We start from the raw sequence: 19,985 nt of genomic DNA, 5'->3' as shown, positions 1-19,985 counted from the left end.
AGCGCGCGGGGCGGGGACAGTTACGCTACACAATGCGATACAGTAGGACAGTGACCAAAGGCATGAAATAATACAAACTATTAAGGCAAATTTCTTGAACTAGCTTACTTTAAAAATAAATGCATTTATTTATCTTTTGCTTGTGTTTTGTGGTATCTTCATTTTTATGTGTGGTTGTTTATTTTGCGATTGCGGCGAAATAAAAACTGTAACTAAAAACTTTTTTTGCCTCTCTAGATCACAATGTCATACAATAATGAAATCTTTGAAGGCAGATTTTCTAAAAAAAAAAAAAAGTTGAGTAGAATAGAAATAAACGGCAGTTCTTTTTTTGTTTTTTGTTTTTTGTCTTTGCAATGGTGCTTTCTTATCCCATACAGTTTTAAATTGTATTTGTGACATTAGGCAGAAAAATCAATTTTTTAACATTATTTGGACAAATAACAATAATAATACAATACAATTTGCCGCTTGCCTTACATGTTAAAGAACCCCGCTTCAACCTGGGAGGAGATACAACCCCATGTCTGAAGGGGTCACAAGCTATTTTACTCCTGATGCAACTCCCGAACCTGGATAAACAGGAGGGTTATCTCAGCTATCATATCTGGTGTAAAAATTGTGCCATACCAAACTTACAGATACTAACTGTGCAGCTTTTAGAGTAGGGAAAAAACATTGGCCTACAGGGGACAGACCAAAATAAGTGTTGGGCTATTATGACTAGGTGATGGGACAAGTCCAACGCTGGTGTGATTCTGGTGTGATTAGCTCAAAATAACACCATAAACCTAAGCTCATAACAAATGTTAAATACAAATATGCATTTTTTTATTTCAGTATTGAGCATTCCTGGGTTTAAAATAGGTTGAAAAAATAGTTGGTCTTTTTTGGGGAATATAATTACATGTTTTCATATATAAATTCAGGCCAAACTGGGGGGGTTTCTCCATATTGCTCCATAGTAAGAGTCTAATCTGGCTGATTCGATCAGTATATTGAGTCCTGGTGATTCCTGGTTCTCTCCTTCATGGTTATGCTAAATGCAGTGCTTATTATGTGTCTATTATTATTATTATTATTATTATTATTATTATTATTATTATTATTATTATTATTATTATTATTATTATTATTATTATTATTATTATTATTATGTCTTGAAAATATATGTTGCTCAAAGAAAGCGTCTCTAAGAAAGCATTTTTATTGTTTTGAGTCTTTCATTCAGATCCCTCATTATTTTCTGGCTTTTCTGGACATTTTTCTGGCTATGTGAAGTATTGGTAAGTTATGGAACTTACCTGCTGGGAACAAAGACGCTGCAACCAGGGGGAGGGATGAACCAAATGATCTTTCCTGTTGAAATGTGTAACAGATTTTGATGTAGCACATTTATCAAAGCCTTTTTTTTTTCTCTGAGTGTTCTAGTTTTGCTAATCAAGGGCATGTATGAGTGAGAAAGAGAGTGAAAGTAGTCTGAGAGCTGCCCATGTCATACCCACTGAGCCAGTGAAATCAATTTTGGAGCATGACAGACAGGTAATAGTGGTACACTGCTGGGGACTAGCAGGAGCAGATTGGTAGGGATCAAGAGGTCAAGCAATTTTGCATCCCTGTGGTGTATTTGTGTTCACTTTGAAACAGTTTTGGGTATAATTTCAAAATCCTCCACAATGCAGCCAGAGCTCCACACATGTAACAAATCCTTAAATCCGTCAAAGTTTAAACAATAGAAAGGGGGGAAACAGTTTATGGCTGATGGAAAGCAAAGGGAGGTGAAACATGTGAAACATTGTGGTCCTAGTGAGGCAGATTTCAATGTTTTGGAGCTCACTTGTTTCAACATCTTTAACACACTATTGTACAGTACACCATCCTATTCAACATCACCATTATTAATACTCCCCCTGAGCAATAATTTGATATGAGTATCATCTATATGCAAATTGCAAATGCTAAGGTGAACTGCAGGCTATGGAGTTTCTAAAAGTAGCACCAAGAGAAATAGGCTCCTGTACCACTTATTACTCTTACTAAACACAATGAGGTAATATTTGTGACAGATAAAAGTGCATTGGTAGTATTTACAAGGTCTAGTGGCTCCCAGCCAGAGAGGAAAAAAAGGCTGTCTTTCAAATCTAGGCCATGACCATTACTGACAGCATAATCACTCATTTTAAATGGAGATAAGCTCAAGGATAACTTAATCCCTCCTATTCTCAGTTTACACACTGAGATACATGCACACACATAAACAGTCGTGTAGCTGCACAAGCAGTTGTGTTCACAGTCAAAAAGTCGCGGCACTGAAAAGAAAAATGTAGCAGTTAAGACTTGTTGTCATGGTTTCACAGCAATTGTCCAGCCAGAGCAAGACAGCAGGAGCATATTGAAAGGAAATAACACAGATGTTGCTGAACAGCTGTTTGAAGCAACAAAAGTGAATATGATATTAGTTTACTCCTGACCTGACCAAATTCAGAGTTTTATCTGCGACTAGTGATGCAGAAAAGCAAGTCGATACAATTTCCTGATTTTTTGAGTAGCTAGGATTCATTATAACCATCCTGCAATAATGGTTCATTATGTACAGTAACACACTGTGGAGTTCATAAACTGTGGATTTGCACTTTGACACAAACCTACCATACTTAAAGAACAGTATGTGTTCTCATTCATGGCTTCTTCAAAATGAAATGAAAGCAATGGGTATTGCTGTAGTACAACAAACAGACTTTTGATGTAGTTACAAATTTGATTCTCATGCATCAGAGACAGCTCCAAGTAAATTGAGTTTACAGTCAATTTGCTGTGAGGGGTGAGTCATGACTAAATGAAAATGCTTTTAGCAAACTGGGGATTAGGAAAGAGGCAGGGCATATCAGAGTGAGTGTGAGAGTGAGAGATTGTCAATCAGCACTAATATAAGAACAGATTTTGCATATCTTAATATGTGCAATGCTTTTTTACTGCTTTGACCTCCTTTTCAAATGTCTATGACTATAAGCCATAGTATAAACACTTAGTTGCTCTAAAGACAAGAGTTCACAAAGGTCCTCAGTAACCTTTTGTGTGGACTGTTGGCTTAGTTTAGTTTAGTTTGTGCTTAATGTTGGTTTAACTTAATGTAACATTTGTTTAAAAAAAATTAATCCAGTTTTACTGGTTTCTTCTGTTATCTGTCTGGCAAAAACGTCTACTCCTCCATAGCCCTGTATGAAATTGCTCTTTTAATTGCTATGGCTAATAAAAATGGTCCTCCTGTAACCTGTCTGGTGGTATATTCATGTCTATCTAGACTGAAATACAAATGTTTGGAATCTTTGTAACAATAACAGTTCTGATGAAGAATAAAGTAATATATGTTTTATAGCTAACCAGACATTTATACATTGTTACAATATTTGTTCTTTTGTTGTTTCTTAATTTGAGCCAATATACCACCAAATCATACTAATAAGTGATGACCACGTAACTGCCTGATCAATTTTAGTGTACAAAAATCTTCATATCTTTTCATTACTGAGATACAATTTCCCATTTTAACAACCTTTTTATTCATATGTTCTGTCCAGGATAGTTTAATGTCTAAGACTACACACAGGGCTTGGTCTCATGGACTTGATCAACACTCCATTAATGGAACCTATTAATAGTGGCATGACAAGGAAAGAATTTACTGTACACGTATTTCATCCATTTCATGTAACATAACAATATGGCAACTTTTATTTTAGAATCACAAGCTACCCACCCTAAAGCTTAAGGTGCTTTAATTACCCATAATTAACTACATGAATGTTATGCAGTATTACATAAGACCTGTTACTAGAGACTGTGCACTTAAATCCAAGAGGAAAGTGTTTACTGAGGTCATAAATGAAGGGCACATTAGGGTCTTTTTCTCACAGGCTTACAGTCAGCTACTGGAGTTGCCCTCTGCTCACCATTAGGCGGAATACAGTGTAGAATGCTCATACACTGACTTCACTTTTCAAATCTGGGAGCGAAATCTACCTATTTTAAACAATTTTTAGAGTATTCCATCCAACAATTGTTGAGATATCAGCTAATATCATACATATATCAACTTGCTGGTTGTATGGGAGGAATATCCAGAAACGTCATAAAAGGATGCATCATGTTGTGAGACCTGGTCAACTTACTTGGAGTAAAAAACACTACTGGATGCCTGAACTTCTTTGACTTGCTGGTAGCACTAGATGAAATATCAGGGTATATTCAAAGTATCTTGTCTGTAAACAATTTCATGTCAGATCAAACTGCATCCCCATCAGTCATGCCTCGTGACAGATAATTATCGGTTATTTGAATCTCCTCACTGTCAGGGTGCATAATTTTGGAAACTTTATAAGCAGCATCAAAATACTCAGTATGCTTAAGGTTTGTGCGAGCCTCGTTGTGTCATGAGTTGTCAAGAAATTGGCCCTTTTATTTGTCACAGCAGCCAGTTTGGAGGATTTGCTACATTCTGGAGAAGCCGCCATCATCCTCTCGCACAGTCAAGGAATTAAGAAATCCACAGCTTGTCGTGTGAGCAGCATTTCAGTAAGTAGTGTGGTTCTTGTTGCATTTCTTATTTAATTAACCTTTAGGGGACATTTGCTGAGCAGGCATACGTTTTCCTTTTTCAGTTTTCTGCTCCACATTCACTCAGCTGTAGCATCTTGCATTGACAGGCTTCATGGTTCGGTTACAGTGTAACTATCTACTGATTGGCCTCTGAGCACTCAAGCAATTAAATATAAGTACCTTACTCAAGAACACCTTAGCAGCTGCTGTTGAGAGATGAGAGAGTCAAGTTTGTTCTTGTTTTCGCCTACCGCTCACCAGCCTATAAGGGAGAGTGCAACAGTGATGCTGTTTGTCTAACCCAGCGGTCTGCAACTGTGAGATTAGTTCATCCTCACTGGTTGATGCTGTCCCTGTCAGCAAAGTGAGTCCATGAACGAGAAACTGTTTGCAGGGTTTTGCACAGCCCCCTCACCATAATCTTAACCATACACTGAGATCCCTTTTTAAGTCTCTGAGCTAAATTCTTCCCTCCTCCGCACTCAGAGTAAATCTTCCTACTTTAAAGAGTAAATGTGTAAAACCTGGGTCTCTGTATAATTGCTCCAATGAAACACACTTTCAAGCATTTTTTGCAATAGCCAATTGTTATCTATTGCACACTATCATCAGGGTAATGTCCAGAACTATACTTGAATACGCCAAAGGCCTCAAACATGCAACCAGAGTCATAACGAAGCATCTTCCACAATAACATGAAGGAGGAGCTATGACCCGTGACATGATGACTGACTGTATTCATCCTTTATTTGAAAAGCAGATGAGATGGTGGAGCAATTCTATTTATCAGTTTGTCACTCTGTAGGTTTTAGGTGTCAGAAATGAAAAAGCATTTTAAAAAGACAGTTTATTGCATCTGTGTTGATAAACTATAACTACAATAATGCTACATCCACAGAGGCTGGCTTTCTTCACAGTCCCTACATTTATTTTTAATGTTGTTAGTACATTTATATGCTTATGCCTGCGTATCTATTAAGTAAGTAAGGCTGTATTTTATTTGGGAATTTTTCCCATTACAGTGTCAATAATTTTTGCTAAATGTAGAGATTTGAGTGCTTATGTTGCATTTAAATACAGGTGACAAACCCGCTGCCTTGGGCACAAAAAAAGCCTGCAAGGTTTTGGTGGCCTATTAACAACAAAGAGTTAGACATCCCTAATCTAACCCCATATGCAGCCTTCTAATGTGGGCACCCTCAGACTGCTTCCAAACCTGGAGGCTGCTGCCACCTGCAGGATGATCTTTGTCCACAACAACGTTGCATACTCTTTTATCAAACACATATATTAAACATGACTGTCCTGTTGTGGTATCATTAGAGCAAAACGCACATGTTGTGTTTATTAGATTGACAAAAGCAAAATTTAAGCCTTAACTAGAAGCCTGTTGAGTTTTTCTTAAAATGTATGAAATATGGTGGAGTCTTAAGCATACTGCATATTATTTGAAGTATATTTACAACCTTTGACATTCTTGTCATTTTAAAGTTTTCCTCTACTTTATTGTATTAGCATGATTTGGCTTTTTTTTTTTCTTTTTTTTTTTTTTAAAATACGTAGCTTTGATCTTTCAGATTTTCTAATAATTGCCCAAATGATAATTGTAGAGAGACACTTAATACAAAAATGTGCCTGGATGACATCCTAGGTTCCTTCAGTAAAGCATGAAAAGCAAACTCAGACAGTATCAACCTCAATATTAACCCCACAGACACGTGAAGTGAATAATGTTACCACATTATAATGCAACGTCCTGCTTGCTGCTGATGTGAATGCTGCTTTGTATATGTCACTAATGTTGTAAACCAGTAACACTCACCCATGGCACCCTCTGACATCAGTGGCCAGGTTACTGTGCTCTGTCACACCATAAAAACTGCTCTGAAACAGACCGAGCACCAGCATCCAAACCACTGTGTGTGATCAAGCGATACACTGGAACAAGTTCAATCCAGTGAGGCCCATTAAAGGTCACGGCTGCTTTGGTAGCATGAGGATGGCCCACACAATCTTAAACAAGTGGTTTGGTTGTTGCTGTTGTTGTGGTTCATCTGTGTATTTTATGCAGAAGAATTTATAATGCAGGCTTTTTTTTCATACATCTGTTCATCGATTTGTCCGTTAGTTCACAACATTCAGTTTTTTTCTCTCTGAGCCTGATGAATTTTGGAGTCACTCCCAGAACAGCAGGCAAATGACTGTCGAGGCTATTCTGTCACAAGGCAGAACAGACAGTAAACAAGCACATACAAATACACATTCACCAGCTGTACAGGAGCATGCCAAATACATATCAACCTGTCACAATGATTAGTGCAAATATTTTCATGCTTTGCCTGATTGCTGGCTTAATTGATAATTTTGGCGTTCTTTGGTGGAGGTTATTTTAAAATAAATAGACACTGATTTCTCTATCATATTAAAGTAAACAAATAAATAAAAATGAAATTAAAGCCCTACCGTTGGCACCGAACAACTATGACTACATGATGTTTCATCAAATCTACAAGAGTAATTAACAGTGAGGGTAATTATTGCGAATCAATATGTCCCGCCTAGTGGCTGTATTTAAATCGCTGTACAAGTGCATTAATTGCCAGCTTGCGGTTGAATCACATTGAGTGGGGACAGACTGGTAAATCACCTCTATTGACATCAGAATGGGTTTTTTTATACTAACTGTAGCTTCATTAATAAATACGAATCTGAGAGGCGTAAAATCAAGCTTTTACAATAAAATATAAAGGTTTCTTACAGATACATTCATGGCAAAACGAAAGTAAACTCTCATCTTGTCCTTATCTGGGTTTAAAGTTAGGTCGATATACCTGAGATGAATTACAAAACATGCCATATTGCACATATTATTGATTTTGCAAAAACTGAACTAAAATGCAGAAGCTGTGTGTGGAAAACCAAGTATGTACTTACTACTTAAGAGGGTAAGTAGCACCCAGATGCTGTTCATCAAATACACTTCACTGATCTTCACAACATGTAAGCAGAAAAACGTGTACTACGGGCAAATGTAGATGTACTGATGTATACAGATAAGGGTAGTATGAAAGTTCTGCAACAATGAACTTTCTACAGATGAGTCCAAAGTAGATATGTTGGCCACAAAAAACACCAAGTTCGGAAAACAACAAAACAAAACAAACACAGCGTGTCAGCACAAACACCACATACCAACTGTCAAGCACGGTGGTGGAGGGATGATGAGCTGGAGTCACAGCACCTGGGAATCTTACAGTCATTGAGTCAACTTCTCTGCATATGTTGCGGAGTATAGCATGGTGGAAAAGAATGGAGAGAATCCCCCACTAAACTTTTGGGTTGGCATTACTCCGGGGGGGGGGGGGGGGGGGGGGGGGGGGTGTTGTATTAATCACATACTTTGGTGGGGGTTTTTTGTGTTTGGTGTGAGGAGTGGAGATTCTACTCTAGTCCAGCTGCCAGCTATTTGGATTTGAGTACAGGGAGCAGCTGATTGGGAAGGATGGGAGCCATTCTCTATAAAGGGGAGAGGAAACTGGAAGGCTTTTACACTGGTGCAGCAGGGAAGCCTCTGAGACTCCAGGGTGAAGTGTGCACATTCTAAGGCATAGGTGTCAAACTCTGGCCCGCGGGCCAAATTGGGCCCGCAGCCTAATTACATTTGGCCCGCGAAGCCATACCAAATTACTATTACCCATATGGAAAACAAATAGTAAAAACTTATATGTGATTACTCATGAAAGTGGCCACTTTCTCATTACTTTCATACATTGTTTTAATAAGTATCCAAAACATACAAGTTTCATTATATAATTTTTCAAGGGATCTTATATCTGTTTTCACTCTTATATGCTTTTCATACAAGTTTCACACAAGACAGATACAAACTTTATAAGATTTATATATATCTTTTCCATATAGAGCTGGCCTACTGGTATTATACAGCTAATATATATATCGTTTAGTATTAAGCTTTGCTTGTTCCATATTCAGTTTTTCAGCAAAACTTGTTTGAGTCCATAAGAAAAGATTCATTCTTATATCTGGAGGAAGATTTTGTTTTTCAATAAATATTAATGTTAGCCCGCGACTTTGTTCCAGTTTTGAATTTTGGCCCACTGTGTATTTGAGTTTGAAACCCCTGTTCTAAGGGAAAGGATTTTTAACCTGGCCTGGTTTTGCTTTTAAAACAATCTGAGGATGTTGGAGGGAGGACTCATTTTAATTAGGATTTGTGTGGATCTGCTGGGAGGAAAAACACTGGATTGGAGACTGTCCGTGCCCATGGAACGGAAACTGGCCAAGTTTAGGGAAGCTTCAGCTCGAGAGTGGAAGCCCCAGGATTTAATGTGGAGAGCCACCCTTGAACGACACCAGGCTTGAAAAGGTGGGTGGCAAACCTTTCTGAGGAAGATGCAAGATTGATATGTTTTTGGCTGCTTGTTCTTCCAAGTGACCACCTTCCCCTGTTTGTAACCAGGCTAACAACCCTGACCGTGGTGGCTTTGGGCCTTGGACTCCTGGCCAGAGTTGTGTCTTCAGCCAGTAGTTTGACTCTGAGGAAAAAAATAAACCTTGTGTACCCCATTGCAGTGTGGGGGTTCCTTAGAGCTTACTACTTTCTTGTACGGAGGCCATTTTGGGCCATACGTAACATATACACAAGTATCCTTGAGTTAAATATAAGACCATCTGACCAACATCTAGAGCTTGGCCCAAACTGTGTCATGCAACAGAACAATGATCCCAAGCGCAGCAGCAAATCTACAACAGAATGACAAAAAAGCAGAGAATCAAGTTGCTGCAATGGCCCAGTAAAAGTCCAGACCTCACCCTGATCGGAGGGACTTTCATAGCTGTGTATAAACAAATACCCACATATCTCAACAAACTGAAACAATGTTGTAAAGGATGACTGATGACTACAGAAAATGATTACTTAAAGTTAATGTTGCTGAAGGTGGTTGTACAAGCTACTGAATCATAGGTTACACTTATTTTTGGTAAATAAATAATGGTATGGTGCCCTGTGTTGTTATTAATCTGAGGTTGTATTTACCTAATTTTAAGAGTTGGTAAGGACCAGATAATTTTTTAAAAATAATTTTTGATGTGTAAAACCTCAGAATTGAAATAGGGTCTACTTTATTACCTTATTACTCCACTAGGGGGAGAAAGTGGCATTTATGTACTGGTCTCAGTACTTTGGTCATGAGAACGACTGGTCCATCAGGGGTTTCCAGACAGCTGCATGGGTATATCTGAGTAAATATGCTGACTTCTCTGGATGGAGAAGTTGAACAAGCAGATGCATTTATAAATGCTACCAGTGTCACCCAGCCTTCACCATTGTGACTGGAATTACACTGAAAAGCTTCCAAAAGTGCATAAAATATACACTGCTGCTAAGAGTTTATATTTCTGTGAAGAAATTAATATCTAAATCTAAATAAAAGTTCATCCATCTTTCCCAACAGCTGATTTATTTATATTTTATTGCTCATATAGAATAAAAATGACTCAAGATGAATTTTAGTAAATCAAAGGTCACCATGCTAACACCAGCAAACTCGTTTGTTTATTTTTCCCTTCATAACTCATATTGATTCAACTTTGTTTCAATCTATACTTCCTCTCTAGTTGTTAGCGCCCCTGCAGTGACTCCATTATAGCCTCAGCCACTTGTCACTGAGTCAACACACATGAAAGCAAGATCATTACACTGGAACAATTGGGGGTGGGGGCATCTTTAATTATGTTAGATGTAACTGCATCAGAATACACCGCTGCACTACACTGCATTAGCCATAAGCCAAACCTAGCTAGTGGATGCTATTAGCTTCTCCTATGCCGTATATCTGAAAGATAAATGTATAAGTTTGCCTGTTTGGCTATTAAATAAACATTTACATGCTTTTGTCAAGCGTTAGATGAGAATATTGTTACAACTTTAACAGTTTTACATCTTAAATGGGAAACAACAACTATAAGACAGCTAAGCAAAGACTGTAAAAACCTAGCTAGCCAAGCTCTGTCCAAAGGTCAAAACCTACCTACAGTAAGAGCACCAAGCCCAGTAATTAATATGCAGACTATTCCTTTAAGCACACACAGCCACCTAAATAGTAATAAAACCACACCTTGTATCTTTTTTTTTTAACATTTTATTTTGAGCTTTAGAGGTGGCAGAGCAGGAAAGCAAAGAAATATACCTTTTTTTCTTTTTTAAAAGAAAAGAAATATACCTGTGAAATGGTTTTATGGATAATGTTCAGTATTGCCAGGTGTGTAAGAAATAGATGAGATGCCCAGGTTAGTTAGCACCTCAGTGAGGAGATACACTATTCACTGAGACCTATCCAGCCCAGTGTCTGAGTGACGCTATCCTTGGGATCACAGAAACACCATTATCAGTGCACACTGACATCACTCAGCCCTCCAAAGGAGCAACGCAACACCCATCCACGTCCCCCACACACCATCACCCACCCTCTGCAGCACAGTCATTGTGTTCATCGGTCAGCCCATTGTCTGTGATGGAGCGTGGTGGACAGTGTCGCCAATCTCTGTCCAAACCATGATCCAACGCTACTATTGTGACCAGTCTTTTTTCCTGCTTAACTTGACAAGATGCTGGTCCCGTGTGATGAGAAGAGAAGTTGGTGTCTGTTCTGCCTGGCACAGGGCTCTAAAGAGGACACAGATTATTGATCTGTGACATGAGTACAGTCGCTGTGGTGATGAAGCCTTGATGAAACGACACATGCACAAGCTACGTAACTGCCATTACCTCTCTGCTTGCAGGAGTTTCACACTGTGGGAGCCCCTGCTTCTGTCTCCAGTTTGACTCAGGACACTTTTGGCATCTACATCCACTTTCATCTCTGAAACCAACTTCAACAAATGAAGCAAAGTACCTGAAATACTGGAAGTTTTCCTCATAGCAGTTTTTTTTTTCTTTTTTTTCTTTTTTGCTCAAGGCAGAGATCACTTTCTTTACAGAATGAAACAACGAAACCAAACAACTGTGGGATCTTTCACACTGACTTCTCTGAGGTTTTCAGATGGGATGCAGATGGATGGACAGCAATACAAGACACTCATCTAGCACAAGTGAGTAAGTGTTTACAGGAGGTGAAGCACAGCGTGTTCTCTGTAGAGTCATGGGACATAGAAAAGTTACTTGTGCTTTTGGAAATCTGTGTCCTCTAATATTCTGACAATCAACCCATGTTCTCCACACTAATTTAAGGTGTCGTCTTTGATTTTGGCTGTCTGAGCTGTGCCATACCTGACATGGAGACCTTTTACTACCCCATACGTCGGTCCTCAAGCCTCTACCTGGACCCTAGGCTTATACAGCGACGTATCCTGGAAGATCAAGTGGAATTATGGTGGTCCAGAGACCCACAACGCTCCTTGTTGTGTTACTGTGCCTCTGTTGCCCTCATACTCGGACTGGGCCTTGGTGGTGTGGGGCTCCTCTCCACCACCACAAGCCTATCTGGGGAATGGCGCCTAGGGGTGGGCACCACCCTCTGCCTCTTGGCACTTGCTGTCCTGCTCAAGCAGCTTCTCAGCTCTGCCATCCAGGACATGAACTGCGTGCGCAGCAGGCGTCGGATCGACCAGCTGAAAAGTGGTGGGAGGGCCGACCCCGCGCTGATTTTAGCTGTAGGGCTGGCAGTCATGCTGTGTGGGACGGTGCTAATCTTTGTGGCCACCATCGGCAGCCAAGGTCACGACAGCAGGGAAATGTTGGTTTCTGGTCTGGTGTTGATGGCTGCAGGGATGGGCATGTCTCTAGCTGTAGCGGGCTATAGTGTGCTGGCATACATCAAAAGAAGAAGGGAGCAGAGGAGGAGGATGAGAATGAGGAGAATGAGGAGGACAGGGAATCAAGCTGTCTGTGTGTTCAGTGTTTCTGGAGGACAAATGAGTCAAGCCAGGAGAGAGACCTCGTCGAGCAGGACCAGCCTGATCTGAAAGGACTTAAAATATCTGAGACTGGATGAAGTGGTTTAAAGCTAAAGGAACTAATAGTAGAACCGAGAAGGTTGTGTCAATATCCAAATCAAGTCTTCACAAATTTTCTTTCCACTCTCTTTATTGTTTTCCATTACCATAAAAACTGACTGCTGAGCTCTAAACACCATCACTGCAGTGCAGTCACATCATTTCTACAAGAACAATAGGCTGCTGTCAACAATGGCTCTGTAATTTGATAAGCGAATATTTCCCTCCTTTGTACTGTCTGAAGGCTCATTTATGCTGTGTCTGACTGATTATAGTTGTAAATAAAGAGCAGATGTCACATCAGACCAAAACATCGCTGTGTTGTAATTTCAATAAGAACGACTTTATTAAAGACGTGAATGTTCAAAAAAGTAATTTCATACAAACAAACATTCAGACTACAACAAAGATGTGTGAGTGTGAAGTTGTTTAACTCTTTGATGTTCACTGTCAGCAGAAATGTAATAAAAAAACAAAAAACTTAAAGGTAACTTAAAGGTGAATAATTGAATGGCATGTGTGAAAACAAATAGCATTTAGCAGGATATAAACATTAACATCATTATTAGCAAATAAACTGAATGTTGTAATTTTAAATATTTTCCATGTAGAGTTACATACACAGCATATGTAATATGTGAATCCATATCGATATATAGTACATTTGAGCTTTAAGAACAATTTCTACACAGCATAAAAGAAAAAAATCAAAGGTATTCTGATTGCACAACGAGTCAACATTACAGAGGTCAATGCAGCACTTTAAATGTGTTTTATATTAATTTTGGCCCCTCTTAAGGTCGGTTATCTAATAATAACGGATAATTTGGTCAAAACATTTGCGTGGCTCAGAAGTTTCTGCAGTCAAAAAAACTTTACTGTTCAGTAAGTAGGTTGGGGCCCATGTTGGGGGTCATATAATAAATTTAAGGGTTTCAAAATGAGCAATATGAGCAGGCCAAAAAAGAAAGAAATTCTGATTTACTATTTCTTGTCAAGTTTATAATCCTGTCTTCTTTAAGGGCTCATGAGGCACAAAAGTTTTAAACTTTAATTATGGAAACGCTGCGTCCTGATGAACAGAATCAACTTTTGGAGTCTCATTATTTTTGTTGTAAACCGGTCACTTTGGAAAAATTTATTTAATCACCCTATAGTGAACTGAAGATCGTCGTCACTGTCATCTGTCCCCTCTACCTCGTCATCCTCCCTTTGTCCCTCTGGCATGTGCTTCTCACCGGGCTGGATGTAGTTGTCCTCAATGAAGCCATCGTCGTCATCATCCAACCCGGGCTGAGTCCCTCTGACTACTCCCATCCTACCGGACACATTGTTAGGGAAAGACATGTCCTCTTGACCGTACTGGCTCGCCCCATCCGACTCCTGGAGCAGGGAGTGTCTGTAGCTGGCCAGAAAGCGATGTAAAACGCGAAACTTAACAACCAACACGATGAAGAGTGAAAGGGTGATGACTGTGCCCAACGCTATAGCCAGATAGGAGAATTCCACCTTTGGGCTCTCAAATGAGCTGTTTGTCTCTGCAGGAAAAAATTTGGTTCATCAAAATCTAACAAGACAGAACCCAAAACATTTCCTATGGATTAGGTATAGTAGAATATTAAACCCCTCAAACAAGAATAACACTGAAATAAAAGGTTACTGTTTACTTTGTTACTTACTTGGTTTGCCAGTGCTATTAGTGTTGTCTTCGAGCTCAATCAGAAGATTTTTCTGGGTGCCTTTTTCTCCGACAGCGTCTGATATAGAAGCAGTATATGCAACGTTACAGAGAAAAAGCACCACACTGATGCCACAGCTCCACAGACCCATCTCGCTGTACAAGATCTACAAAAATAAATACAGTAGTAACCAGGATTGTGATCCAAACAAGAGAGGAAATTTGGAGTCAAAAGAACAGAACTTTGGCGAATACCTTGAATAAGACTTGACTTGATTAAACTCAAATGTCAGCGGGACTGAATGCAGTATTACAAGGCAGACGATTTTGCTAAAAATTGCATTTGAAAGGATGATTGCACAGGCAGTAAGAAAAAAAAAAAAAAGACCTGCTAAAGTAAAGTAAAGTTTCACAGGCCTGTAGTTACAAAGTGCTGCACAAAATATAAAAGAAAATGAAACTACTGTTAACAGTGATACAAAGCCAAGTTAAATTTTGGGCCATAATTTTTTTTAAAAGCCTTTGTCCCCCTCAATCGGTCCCAGACTCGTACAAGGAACAACCAACAAATACCACGTCAGTGATCGAGGAGTGCAGGAGCACCCTGAGGAGCTGCAGGGTGCTCAATAGGAAGCGAAGAGAAATCGTCTGGAGCTTGTCCATTTCCAAAAGATGCGTTTTTCACTAAATGATTTCGTTTTATGACACCAAAGCAAGGCATCTTGTGAAACATAGAGCAGTGAGAGTGACATGAATAAAGTGATAACAATATAACATCATTTTACAGTTTTAAGATGTTAAGCTTCCATTTGACAAACTGGACACCTGTTCTTACTCTTAACTATCTTACCTATCTTATCTATGTTACTCGTTCTTCCCGTTTCATGGAGTACCATACATTTACACTGTCTGGTTGGGACGAAACATAAATTGTCAGTCATCATCATTATTATCGTAGCACGGAAGCATCAGAGATAGTATGAGTATAGTATCTGAAGCCTGCTCAGATTGTATAAGATAAAAGATCACAAATGATTTGACCTTAATCACAACATTAAGATAAAAATATTTAAGTTCTCTTCACATAGACAGTCACATGATGTTGTCAGGCCTTTAGTAACGTCCAGAGGAATTTTAAAAGACCTTAATTTCTTACTAATTACCTTCAATCTTAAAATAAAAGCACTCTCTTTATCACCCAACAGCAGATGTGTGTATACCGACTGTAATGTTCTTTACATTGTGTCACTAGCCTGTTTTCTTTCCAAATATAAACTCGGTTTACCTTCTAATGCTGGCCAGAGCACAGTAGCTGGTTCACTGAAGTCATATGACCACAACATACCTATGTTCACTCAGTAGTGTCACTTAATATTATCATTAACACAAATGTCATGTTACGCACACTGCAAAGCACACAAAAATCTATGTAAAAGTCCTTACCTGTGCCAAAACTGATAGAGAAGGTGTATTTTGGTCTTCTTAGCTTAAGATTTTGTTTTCCCCTTCCGTTGCTTCAAAAACAATAAAAGGCCTGTCTGGGCAAAGGTTACAAGACACGCCATAATGTCTCCCTTCTTGCACCATATCCTCAAGACAGATGTTAATGATTAACTTCACTGGGTTTATAATTTTTTCTTTGCCCTGTGTAACTACTTTCTTTTATATATTCAATCAATTCAATGTTATTTATATAGCACCAGCTCACAATACCAGTTGCATCAAGGTGCTTTATATTGTAAGGAAAAGACCCTACAGCAACACAGAGAAAACCCCAACAATCAAACAACCCCCCACGAAGAAGCAGTGGGTGTTTTTGTTCAGAATATAAAATAATTTCAAGAGTCAAAAACTCTACTGCTGTTGGAAGTAATGAAAAGCCTGCTGGCAGGAAACAAAGAGAGTTAATGAGTAAAAGGACAGTTACACTGATGCATCTGTGCTCTTGGGCCAAATAGTGGCACTGTAATCACATCAGACATAAAACAAAGACACTCCACAGAGCCTCCACAGCTCTGTGTGGAGGGGGCAGCTGTGTTAGCTCACAATCGCTTTTGTAATGTTAAAAATCATGAAAATAACAACAACATGCACTTAAAATATCTCCTTATACAAAAGAGAAAATAATACTTAATATTTCCTCTTATTTAATGTATAACGGTGTGTTATTGTGAGCTCCTCATGACTTAATCTATGTATCTTGAATTACTGTGATGCATAACAGACGTCGGTGCTGGATCATCAGGCAGTGAGGTGCCTGATGATAACTTAACTAATGTGATTAACTTGAACTGAACGTGAGCAAAACCAAAGAGATGGTGGTGACCTTCTCCAGTTGGCAGAGGGATCTGGCTGCTTCAGTCACCACCACCATCCACGGGAAGCCAGTGGAGGTAGTTGAGGAGTACAAATACCTGGGAACCATCTTTGACAACCTCCTGAAATTCTCTGCCAACACAGAGGAGATTCTCAGGAGGTGCCACCAACGGCTATACCTCCTTAGGAAACTCAACTCCTTTGGAGTCAGCACACCCATCATGATGACTTTTTACTATGCCTTCCTGGAAAGCATCCTGACCTGCTCCATTACCTGCTGGTTCCACTCCCTCAGCCAGGAACAGAAACAGGAACAGGAACAGACTGCAGCACACTGCATCAGTGTCTGCCTGTCAGAACTCTGCCACAGGTTTTCAGTCAACAGGCCCTTAGACAGGCAGCCAAAATCATCCACGACCCCTCTCACATTCTTCACCCCGCATTTCAATGGCTCCCCTCTGGGCGACGCCTCCGCTGCATTTCCTGCAGGACTGAGAGGAGGAGACCCACCTTTGTCCCCAATGCCACTCTGCTTTTTTAACTCCAGCAGACCATTTCCCACACCAGAAACATAAACTACCCCACACTCTTTTTATACTACCGACACTTTATTCACTCTTAGTCACTGACAATTATTTATTCACCTTTCAGTCACTTTAATGTTAAACTGTGTAATTTTAAAACTGTACATACTGTATATTCTGTTTATTAAAATGTATTATACTAAAATTCTATCTCTTATAAACAACAACAAAAAGTTTAATCCAATTCAACTGAGTTTTATAAAGCACCAATTCGCAATACCTCAAGGTGACATTATGACACATGAACTACACCCTTCAAAGACAAATTCTAAAAAGACAGGTTTCAGTACAGAAGTAGCTTCTTGAAAGTATGGAAATTGACACAAGACCCCTTTAGGTGCTGCTTCAAAGTGACATACTCAAAGCGCTCAGTGGTTCTTAAGCAGCGCTGGTTTCTTTGCTTATATCAGCTTTATGTAAGGAGTTCTTTCATCTTTGATGAATGTTACTTTTCTTCACTGATTTTTTTCTTTTCTTTTTAATCAACTCCAGACAAATTTTTTCACTTTCATCTTAGGACTTTATGAAAATTATGTCCTTGTGGAGCAGGTGGTTAGTTTGTAAATTTCAGGTTTTATTGGAAGATCTTGCCAAGCACGATTATTATTTTATTTGGATCCTACCTGAGGCTTAGCAGATGTGCTCTTTCCTCAACAGAGCTGGATTCATATAAAAACTGATCGGCATTAACAAACACCTGTTTATTTAACACCATTTAATTGCATTTTGTTTTAAACGTTAACATAACAAATGTGCATGGGCAGCTCGTTTTCTCAATTTCCACCAAAGTGCATATTTAACCTCCTAGGACCTGGCATCCACATATGTGGACATCACATTTTGGGTTATTTAGAATAAAATACTCAATTTTGCTCTACAAGGGATGGATGGGCCCCAATATGCCCAAATACCAAAGAGAAATTAAAAATGCATGCCGTGGAAGAGTTCGGGTCTTAGGAGGTTAAGGTTTATCTAGGAATACCGAGACATATAGTAATTATAACAATATTTCCATTCATGAAGGCGTCTCTTTCAGTTGTAGACTTTATTGATACATCTAGCTTTTCTTGACTTGGTTACATGTTGTCAAGTTGGTTTTCTTAACCCCTGAAATAATTCTGTCATCATTCACTTGTCATCTGTTGCTAAGCTGGTCAGTGCGTGCTTTATTTTTAAAAATATACCAAATTGTTGATTTGACCACTCCTATTGCTCCTTCACTCACATCGATATTGAGAGTTCCAGTGAATCACTACCAAATTTAAGTTCAACACTCGGGTTTAACTCACATCTCTTGATTTGCCATGAAATATAATTAATACTATACCAACAGTCAATTATCCAATTATATTTGAGCCTCTAAAAACTGTATATGAAAATGTCTGTAATTCTTAGACTCATAGACAGATTTTGTAATGTAATGTATTCATGTTTAAATAGTTTTTTCTAGTCTTACCAACAGCTTATATTGGAGGAAAGTGGCCATAAATAATATAAATACTAATGGTTTATTTTAAAGACGGTTCATATTCTCAGATGAGGATACACTAACAAGAACATAATAAAAATAATACATATATAATTATGAATATCATATTCTGTTAATAGGTCTATCTGAATCCTAAGCACTAAAGTGGAAAATGACTGCAAAGCACACAATTTAAGAGAGTAATGACTCAGGCAATTGATTATACACGGTCATGCCTTCCCTTCAAAAACTCAGATCCCGAGGCTTTAGCAGGGATTTGAGCAGATTTCATGGAGCCCAATGACTTCTGTGTTGGTCTTCTGATGCCTTCAGATCTTTAGATGTTCACACAGTCTTTAGGCGTGCACAGTGTTGTTCCTGTTTGAAAATTCTTTCAAACAGAAAAAGTTCATAATTTCTGTGAAACTTTTTTAGTTTTAGTTTAGTAGTTAGTTTATTCAATTAAAAAAAAAACTTTTTTATATTACCCATCCATCCTCTTCCACTTGTCCAATTTAGGGTTGCTGGGAGTTTCTTTCTCCTGTGATTCCCCACAGCCAAATCTACAGAAGAGCTATTAGAGCAGATTATGAAATGATTTTTACACAGTGCAGCACTTAGATGTGAGCTACAAATGAAGTCCTCCAAATACATAAAGTATGATTTTTACAGTAGGTTTGCATTCATTTAAACCAGCAGGTTTAATTGGTTTGCTGTCACTTGTACCATTATGACAAACATCTACAAAATGCTTTTACAGTTGTCCATTTGCCATCTAACAGGTCTTGCAGATCAGCCCTCCCAGGCAAAAGCAATCGGTTTGAATACATGAATCTTTGCAGTGTGAAGCAAGTAGATGCTAATGAAGGTCCTAAAAGTCAGCTTGTTCTCTATTACAGGAATACATTACTCACTCAGATTTGTGTGCAATTAGACTGTAAAAAGAATCTAAAATATAAGCCATTTATATTCTTTGTCATTATACTCAGAGTGAGCAAAATGCCTTTGGTGCTTTCTACACATACAGATTGCTGTACCTGTAATTGATGGCTGTTATGGAAGTATAGTTTTATTTACAACCCAAATAAGGTTAATAACCAGTGTGCCTAACTCTTTGAACTGCAGTGCACGATGATCAAAGAGGGCTTGTTGTCACTCCTGCTGGCTTTCAGAGACTTTGCCTCTCTGCAGAGAAATGATTAGAAGAACTGAGAGCCAGTAACAAATCTGTCTAACTCGGAGTCTCACTGACCGTTCTAATCTGTGTCTCTTAATTTCTTCAACCACCAAAGCAGCCTGCAATATAGAAAGTGAGCCAGACAAAGGC

The 19,985-nt window shown here is 38.8% G+C and overlaps 2 protein-coding genes across 3 annotated transcripts; one reads left to right on the top strand and one right to left on the bottom strand.

Moving 5' to 3' along the window:
- Positions 1-11,513: 11,513 nt before the first annotated feature.
- tmem125b (transmembrane protein 125b) lies at positions 11,514-12,915 on the top strand. The gene is made up of 2 exons (XM_026148459.2): positions 11,514-11,709; positions 11,849-12,915. Exons 1-2 carry the CDS (start codon positions 11,661-11,663, stop codon positions 12,580-12,582), a joined length of 783 nt encoding a protein of 260 aa, XP_026004244.1. The 5' UTR covers positions 11,514-11,660; the 3' UTR covers positions 12,583-12,915.
- Positions 12,916-12,933: 18 nt separating this feature from the next.
- LOC113009890 (uncharacterized) lies at positions 12,934-15,880 on the bottom strand. Of its 2 annotated transcripts, none has more exons than XM_026148462.2 (3): positions 15,734-15,880; positions 14,292-14,457; positions 12,934-14,150 (listed from the first exon to the last, which is right to left on the bottom strand). In XM_026148462.2, the coding sequence occupies exons 2-3, from the start codon at positions 14,440-14,442 to the stop codon at positions 13,759-13,761; spliced, it is 543 nt and encodes a 180-aa protein (XP_026004247.1). In that variant the 5' UTR covers positions 14,443-14,457; positions 15,734-15,880; the 3' UTR covers positions 12,934-13,758. The 2 variants fall into 2 exon arrangements, with proteins under 2 accessions (XP_026004247.1, XP_080148731.1); XM_080292605.1 differs by lacking the exon at positions 15,734-15,880 and adding an exon at positions 15,141-15,201.
- Between the last annotated feature and the right edge of the window lie 4,105 nt (positions 15,881-19,985).

This window comes from Astatotilapia calliptera, chromosome 18, assembly GCF_964374335.1.
Source record: "Astatotilapia calliptera chromosome 18, fAstCal68.1, whole genome shotgun sequence".
NCBI classification, from domain to species: Eukaryota; Metazoa; Chordata; class Actinopteri; order Cichliformes; family Cichlidae; genus Astatotilapia; species Astatotilapia calliptera.
The sequence above is the reverse complement of the archived record's forward strand: the minus strand, read 5'-3'. Positions and strand labels throughout refer to the sequence as shown.